This window comes from Silene latifolia, chromosome Y, assembly GCF_048544455.1.
Source record: "Silene latifolia isolate original U9 population chromosome Y, ASM4854445v1, whole genome shotgun sequence".
NCBI classification, from domain to species: domain Eukaryota; kingdom Viridiplantae; phylum Streptophyta; class Magnoliopsida; order Caryophyllales; family Caryophyllaceae; genus Silene; species Silene latifolia.
In genome coordinates, this window is record NC_133538.1 from 69,501,759 (window position 1) to 69,510,604 (window position 8,846).

General features: G+C 45.5%; 1 protein-coding gene across 1 annotated transcript; it reads right to left on the reverse strand.

Annotated features, from left to right (window-relative positions):
• Positions 1 to 782: 782 nt before the first annotated feature.
• Positions 783 to 2,320, reverse strand: LOC141628296 (uncharacterized). The gene is made up of 2 exons (XM_074441455.1): positions 2,219 to 2,320; positions 783 to 1,478 (listed from the first exon to the last, which is right to left on the reverse strand). The coding sequence occupies exons 1-2, from the start codon at positions 2,318 to 2,320 to the stop codon at positions 783 to 785; spliced, it is 798 nt and encodes a 265-aa protein (XP_074297556.1).
• Positions 2,321 to 8,846: the final 6,526 nt, after the last annotated feature.

Consider the following 8,846-nt stretch of genomic DNA (forward strand, 5'->3'; position numbering starts at 1 on the left):
AATTTGTGTATGTTAGCATCTTGACTAGAGAGTATTGGGTGGATAATAAGAAGAGAGTTACAAAAGAGTCAAACTTTATCATTGTTGGTTACTAAGGAAGGATTACATCAAGTCCTCTTAAATATTGAATTTTCTTGCACACCAAGTGTTTGTTAAATTGTTTGTTAGACAAGATTGCAACTTTACTTTGTTTTCATGTCACAAATCAATATAACCCCCCCCCCCCCTGTCTATGTTCATCTATTGTTTGTCATTGTTAATAACCATTGTTTGTTTATAGTCTTGTGCTTTGTCCATTTCCATTAGTCTAAATTCAAGTTTTTAGTCTTAATTCTCTTCTCTTAGGTTCGATCCTTACTTCCCTTTACTACTATTCTTAATTGCATAGTGTAGAGTTGAGTTTGGTTTATAAATTGTTAATTTGATAGGTTAATTCTAGTATTTTACGACACCTAGTTTTACCGAGTCAGACACACACATCCCTGATGCATAAACCAAACATACTCCTCAATGCAGCATCCTTCTCCACAGCGCGAACAACATTAAGAGCGTCCGTTTCCACAACAATACTCGTCATTTCCAGCCTCTTCGCCACTTCCATCCCGAATAACATAGCCTTAGCTTCAGCCATCTCTGCAGACCACCGCGCACGACATCGTTTTCTTGCCACCAAAACAACAGCCCCATTCGAATCCCTCCCGACCAAACCCAAGCCCACCTCTGTACCCCCAATGATCCGCCGCATCAGAGTTTAATTTAATCACCCCAGGCTCCGGCGGTACTCACGCATTACTCCCTACCACGGCCCTCACCCTGGTGCTCCCACCAACCAGCCCAGCCACCGCATATCCCTGATAATATGCCACCATCCGCGAAAAAACCATCACGACTACCTCGGGGTTACCCAGGTCATCCTCGAAGATACGCGAGTTTCTAATTGACCAAATAGCCCACAGCAGTGCTAGGAACCTCCCCCAATCCGCCTTATCCAACCTATGCAGCGCCCATATCAGCCATTCCCTGAAAGACGAACAAGGCGCCTCCACCATAATTTCATCAAAACCACTAGCAATCCAGAGACTCCTCATCCAGAGACATTTAAATAAGGCATGGATTTCTATTTCTTTTTCCGTCTCACAGAACTCACACATCGAGCTGCTACAATAGTAACGACGATAAAAATTCAATTTAACCGCAAGCATACCTGTACACGCCCTCCATATGAAATGGGTAAGCTTTGGAGGCACTCTCAGACCCCATACCACCTTCCACAAACCCTCCCCTGTTCCTAGGACAACCTGCTTTTCCACGTTCACCGTCTGTCCCATACCAAGCCAATAACCCGACCGAACAGTATACTCACCACTTCTGGACGGCCACCAATACATCTGGTCATCAGGCATCCTCTTACTCAGCAGGATTTCGAGCACCAAATTGACCTCTTCTTCCGAGAACAGCGAAGTGAGAACATCCTCCCTCTATGAACCCGTGTCAGCATTGATAAGCTCGGCAACACTCATCGACGGGTCCGCTTCAAGATTTGGTAATGGCACACGACCCCCATCTCTCCCCTGGAAGCCATTGATCCTCCCATACTCTAATGTTTTGGCCATTCCCTGTCCTCCATCTTAACCCATCAAGAAGCAGCGACTTCGACCCCCACAGGCTTCGCCATGCATAACTTGGATCGTGACCTCTTCGTGCATCCAGTATCGAGCTATGCTTAAAATACCATGCTTTCTAGACTCGTCCAACCAGTGACTCAGGATTAATGACAAGGCGCCATGCCTGCTTCACTAATAAGGCCTGGTTGAAGACATGTAAGTCTTTAAACCCCATGCCTCTCATCGCTTTAGGTTTACATAACCGTTCCCATCGCCACCAATGAATTTTTCTCTTCCTCTCCGTGGACCCCCACCAGAATCTCGCCATCATCGCATGTAGCTCGTCAATGATCCCATCCGGAATAGCAAAAAGGCTCATCATATACGTCTAAATAGCCTGCACTACAGCTTTTGTAAGGATTTCCTTCCCGGGTTTTGATAACAACCTCTCCTTCCACCCCTGCACCTTTTTCCACACCCGTTCTTTGAGGCAAGCAAAAATGACTTTCTTCGATCTCCCTATAATTGTAGGTAAGCCCAAATATTTCTCATGTCTTTCCACCTCGCGGACGCCCAAGAGCAGCAATCAAATTCTCCCTCACAGACAGTAATACCTTCTTGCTAAAGACCACTTCCGATTTAGAATAGTTAATTTTCTGTCCAGATGCTCTTTCATACTTACTGATAATATCAGCGATTGTCGAGCATTCTCTCATGTTTGCCCTAGCAAAAAGAATACTATCATCCACAAAGAAGAGGTGGGAAATCCTCGGGGCTCCTCGGCAAACCCTCGACCCGTGTAGCTTCCCCTTGTCCACAGTCTCCTTAATTAAATATGAGAAGGCATCCGCACAAATTAGGAACAAATAAGGGGAAACAGGATCCCCCTGGCGGAGTCCTCTACTGTAATACTCCGTATTTATAAGTCTTGGGGTACTCTATCGAGTAGCCCTTACTCTGTCGAGTAAGGGCAAGTTGCGAAATAAAATAGTTTCTGACCTGTTGGGTACTCGATCGAGTAGCTGGGGTACTCGATCGAGTAAGGGGGTACTCGATCGAGTACCTTGGGTACTCGATCGAGTGTCCGGTTTTACGGGGAGTTTTCTCGGGTTTTGTTAATTATGCGATTAAGGTATTTAAACATAATCGTCATTGTTTTAAATCACTTTTGCAAAACCTAAAACCCTGTTTAAGAGAGAAAGCAGCCAGTTCATCTTCCTAATCGCATTCTTAGCAATTCCCGGAGTTCAGACGGTCAGTTCGTGTCGTAGTTCGTATCGTTGAGTTCCTTGCGTCGAGGGTAAGCTTTTAATATAATTTTTATAATGTTTTGTTAAGTTTGGTTAAACCCTAATTTAGGGATTGGGGGTTTTTGTGCGTAGTATGTGATGTATAGCCTATATGTGTTATGTGATAGGAGGAGGATTCGTAGAAGAGGCGTTTTGATACTGTTGTAGATCATGTCCGCTTGTTATGCTTTCGGGTAGGATTTCTACTCGTATTAGTCCCATAATGGGATATTGGTGATGTGCTATATTTAGTTGTTTGATATGATGATTGTATTGTGTTTGTGGTTGTGATTGCTGTTGATGGTTCTCGAGATGCGTTCTCGGCTGAGTGGGGTCACTTGCGGGAGTGACTTCACGCCCTAGTTTCGCCCTTCGTGGAACCCGCCACGGAAGGGGATGTGCACATTAATGGGACAGGGTTATCGCTCGTACGATGAGCGGGGCTTAGGTGGGAACGGCTGCGGTCCCCCATCGGTGGCGGTAGTCCGGTGGACCAAGATTGAGATGATGGGAGTTGGTGGTGTGTGTGTGTGTGTGATTCACCTGTCTTTATCTTATTATTGTTATCTATATTGATTGTGTGATTAGTCTGACCCGGTGTTGTTTTGTAAACCTGCGGTGATCCATTCGGGGATGGTGAGCAGATATTGAGCAGGTATTGAGATGAGTACTGGGATAGCTGGGATGCCACGACAGGATGATAGGAGTCTTCCGCTGTAGCCTTAGTTTATTTACATTTCAGTTAGACAGTCGTTTGAGAATAATGTATTGCGCTTTTAGTTGGTTTCATGGATTGTAACTATTCGTTAAACTATTTATAATAAACGTTGTTTCTGTTTTGTCTATTTGATTATCATACGTCGGGCGACCGAGATGGTGATGTCTTCATACCTGAGTGGTCCTGGTAAGGCACTTGGAGTATGGGGGTGTTACAAATGGTATCAGAGAGACGATCCTGAAACCTGTAACCAACGAACTTAATGAACATAGGGAGTCAATTAAAATGAACCCGGGGTAAAAGTTGTAGGAGCTAGTGCAAAGGCTTGGGAGACGTCCTAAAGTCGCGGGGGTCGCCCTACAACTTTGAACCGGTCACATGGGGGAAGTGTTTGTCGTATGTGTGTTTGGTTAACTTGTTTACAAATGTGATGGATGTGTTGATTGATGGATGTTCGAATTGGAAGTTGAGAGGTGAAAGAAAAGTGATGATATATATATAGAAACTGTTGATGAAATGATAGCATGTTGAATGTTTTACAACGTGGCAAGTAATAGCATGATTGTTATGATATAATATGTGATTTATAAAGTTAGCATGTTAGCATATGACGTAATATGCGGGTAGCTCTTACGAATTTGTGTTACTCGATCGAGTGAGACCGACTCGATCGGGTGGGTTTTGGCGATTTTGAGTCGAATCGAGTTTTGGGGCACTCGATCGAGTAACTAGGGGTACTCGATCAGTAGGGTCACTCGATCGAGTAGCCTAGATACTCGATCGAGTAGGTAAGAGATCGGAAGGTCTGTTTGGGTGCTGGAGTTTGGGTACTCGATCGAGTCACGTGGGGCACTCGATCGAGTAGCACATGTTACTCGATCGAGTGTGTTTGGGAACTCGATCGAGTGGGTTCGGGCATCGTGTTTTCGTGTTTTGAGGTTTAGTACGTGTGTTTATGTTTACCCTTTCTTATATAGCTTCAAGATGCCGCCCAAGAGAACTGCTTTGTACGCGAGAGCTGAGCTTATGACCGTGGATGACATCGTTAAGATGTTAGAGCACCAGGATGCTCTTACTGAGACCCTGAAGAGAGTGAATGAGGACAAGGATAAGAGTAAGGAGAAGGAGGTTGATCATTCTAAAATCAGCCTCTATATTGCGAGGTTTAACCCGAAAGAGTACAAAGGGGTTGGGAACCTAATCTGCTTGATAGTTGGTGAGAGAGATGGAGAACATCTTAGATTTGGTTCATTGTCCTGATGAGATGAGGGTGGAACAGCTGCGTTCTATACGAGGGAGGCGGCAGGCAAGTGGTGGGATTCGGTGAAGGTGAGTGCTAAGGAGATATACACCAACCAAGGCTTACCAGCTATACCTTGGGAGGAGTTTCGTAGGGTTTGTGAGGAAGGAGTTCGACGGAGCATGTGAGGAGTAAGTTGAGGGAAGAGTTTGATAAGTTTAAGATGACCACTGAGATGTCGGTAGCCGAGTACTACAGACAGTTCAATGAGAAGTCCGGTATCCGAGGATATGGGTTTGAGTGAGGAGAACCTGGCATTGAGGTTTGAGAGAGGGTTGACTACCACGATTATGGATAAGTTACCTGTGGGAATCCTTACCGATGTTAAGGAAGCTTATGAGAGGGCTGGAAGAGTTGAGAGGTTGGTGGAGATGGCTCGGAGAGGTCCTGGTGGTGAGAAGAGGAAGTCGAGAGCGAGGGTGGTGGCCAATATAATTACAAGAAAGGCAAACCACAATCGGTCTAAGGGTTTTCTTAAGGTCGGGTTCGATCTTGGGGCTTCCTTTGGGCGTGGCAGTGGGAGTGTGAGTAATGGGTTGGGGAGTGACTGCTTTGGTTGTGGTGGTGTAGGCCACAAGAGACATGAGTGCACGAGTGCACCGGGATCTTTCAGAGACTGCCGCACAGAGCTTCGCGAGCAACAGACCGGCTGGATCATGGCCAAACCGGGAAGTCGAGTTACCGAGTGGAGGCAACCGCAACGGCGGTAATTCTTATCGAAGACACCGACGAACAACAACAACAATCAAGGGTCGGGTGCTAAGCCGACCGCATCGCCCAAGATCTTGTCGGGAGGTGGGCGGAAGACCGATGGCAAGTTGTTCATGATGGAGAAGAAGGCGGTGAGGAAGATGCGCACGTTATCATAGGTACATTCCTTGTTAATGGTATTCCTACGTTTGTTTTGTTTGATTCGGGGCTTCTCGTCGTTTGTGTCTTGAGTCATGTAAAAAACGGTTGGGTTTGAGGGTATATGAGTCTGTTAGTGAGCAAGTTTTCATACCTTCGGGTGCGTCTGTATCGTGTGGGAGGTTGTTTAGAGATGTATCTTTGATAGTTGGGCAAGTCGATTTCCTTGTAGACTTGCTAGAGTTTCCTTTTAACGGTTTTGAGATGATAGTTGGGATGGATTGGTTAGGAAAGTATAAAGCTAAGATATTTGTCATCAAAAGAAAGTGTCCTTACGAGGTCAAAGGGTGTTAGTGTGTCTTATCGTGGGTTTCTAGTCAAACCCAAAGTTAAGTTGATTGAATTGTCACCTTGAAGTCTTATCGAGGAAGGGATGTCCGTTGATCTTGTGCCATGTGAGAGATGACCGGATAGAGAGTCCGACGGTTGATGAGATACCAGTGGTGGGAGAGTTTGCGGATGTTTTTCCAGAGGAGATTCCGGGGTTGCCACCGAAGAGGGAGATAGATTTCACCGTAGAGTTGAAGCCGGGGACGGGGCCAATCTCTAAGGCACCGTACCGTATGGGTCCTAAGGAGATGGAGGAACTTAGGAAGCAGTTGGATGATTTGATAGAGAAGGGATACATTAGACCAAGTGTATCGCCTTGGGAGCACCGATTCTTTTCGTGAAGAAGAAAGATGGAAGTTTGAGGCTATGCATAGATTACAGGGAGCTGAACCGTGTGACGATAAAGAACAAGTATCCTTTGCCAAGGATAGATGACTGTTTGATCGTTGAGCGGCGCAACGGTCTTTTCTAAGATTGATTTGAGGTCGGGGTACCATCGGTGAAGATTAGAGAGGTGGACATACCAAAGACGACTTTCACGTCAAGGTATGGTCATTATGAGTATGTGGTGATGCCGTTTGGGTTGTCAAATGCGCGGCGGTGTTTATGGATTTGATGAATAGAATCTTGACAGTTCTTGGACCGATTTGTGGTGGTGTTTATCGATGACATCTTAGTCTACTCTAAGACTAAGGAGGAGCATGAGGAGCATCCGAGGATCGTGTTGCAGACTTTGAGGGATCATGAGTTGTATGCTAAGTTTTCCAAGTGTGAGTTACGGTTAGAGAAAGTTGCTTTTAAGGGCATGTAATCTCTAAAGATGGGGTAGTTGTGGATCCGGCGAAGATTGAGGCAGTGACAAAGTGGGAAGCAATAGAAGAATGTTGCTGAGGTTAGGAGTTTCTTGGGTTTAGCTGGATACTACAGACGGTTCGTGAAAGATTTCTCCAAGATAGCTAGACCGATGACAGCGTTGATGAGGAAAGAGAACAGGTTTCGTTGGGATGAGAGTTGTGAGACGGCGTTCCAAACATTAAAGGAGCGTTTGATCACAGCTCCTGTCCTCGCATTGCCTGAAGGGAGCGAGAATTTCGAGGTTTATACAGATGCCTCGAAGAATGGGCTGGGATGTGTGTTGATGCAGAATGGTAAAGTGATTGTCTATGCTTCTAGGCAGTTGAAGCCTTATGAGGAGAACTACCCTACTCATGATCTGGAGTTGGGTGCAGTGGTGTTTGCTCTCAAGATTTGGAGACATTATCTTTATGGAGCAATCTTTAAGGTATTTTCTGATCACAAGAGTCTCAAGTACATCTTCACGCAGAAGGAGTTGAACATGAGACAGAGGAGGTGGATGGAGTTGATTGGCGATTATGACATGGAAATTATCTACCATGAAGGGAAGGCCAATGTTGTTGCTGATGCTTTGAGTAGGAAGAGTGTACATTCCTTGTGTACAGCTCTATCTTTGATGAGGCTGAGGGATGAGGTAGCGAGTTTTGGGATACATATGATGCAGAAAGGAGATGCCATGGGTGATATGACAGTACATCTGGAGTTTTATGATGACATTCGGGATAAGCAGGCCTTGGATCCTAAGATAGTTGAGTGGAGAGCTGGAGTAGAGAAAGGGACAGTGTCCCGGTTTTCTATTCATACAGATGGTAGTTTGAGGTTTGATGGTAGGTGGTGTGTTCCTAATGATGAGGAGTTGAAAAAGACGATCATGACAGAGGCGCATTGCACACCATATTCAGTTCATCCAGGTGGAGACAAGCTATACAAGGATTTGAAGAAAACGTTTTGGTGGCCTGGGATGAAGAAAGAGACAGCTGAGTTTGTGTCCCGTTGTTTGACATGCCAGAGAGTTAAAGGGGAACAGAGAAGACCACAAGGTAAGATTCAGTCTTTAGAGGTGCCTGAGTGGAAGTGGGAATCCATTTCCATGGATTTCATTGTGGGTTTGCCTAAGAGTCAACAAGGTAACAACATGATTTGGGTGATAGTGGATCGTCGACCAAGTCGACTCACTTTGTTCCAATGAAAGATACATGGACTAAGGCACAATTGGCTATGGCCTATCGAAAGAACGTGCTTAAGTTACATGGAGTCCCTAAGGACATAGTGTCTGACAGAGATGCGAGGTTTATATCGAGGTTTTGGAAAGAGTTGCAGAAATCGTTGGGAACAACTTTGAAGATGAGTACAGCATTTCATCCTGCGACAGACGACGGCGGACGAGAGAAAAATCAAGACACTTGAGGATATGTTGCGAGCTTGTGTGATGGATTTTGGTGGTAGCGGGGAGCAGAGGTTGGACTTGATAGAGTTTTCTTACAACAACAGCTATCACACCGGTATTGGTATGGCACCGTTTGAGGCTTTGTATGGGAGGAGATGTAGGAGTCCAATCTGTTGGGATGACGATCTTTGAGGCGATGGTTTTAGGACCAGAGATGGTGCATGAGATGGTGGAGCAGATTAAGATGATCAGGGAACGGATGAGAGCGACCCGGGATCGACAAAAGAGTTATGCAGATCTTCATCGTCGGGACATAGAGTTTCAAGTTGGGACAAGGTTCTTCGAAAGTGTCTCCGATGCGTGGAGTTATGAGGTTTGGGAAGAAAGGCAAGCTAAGTCAGAAGTTTATAGGGCCTTATGAGATCTTAGAGCGAGTAGGGGAAGTTGCTTATCG

Bases quoted from the DNA above. Each gene is read 5' to 3' on its own strand.
- LOC141628296 (XM_074441455.1), bottom strand. From the start codon at position 2,320: ATGAGAGAATGCTCGACAATCGCTGATATTATCAGTAAGTATGAAAGA. The intron at 1,479-2,218 runs GTATTACTGTCT...ACGGGTTCATAG, and splicing joins AAGTGGTCTTTAGCAAGAAG to AGGGAGGATGTTCTCACTTC.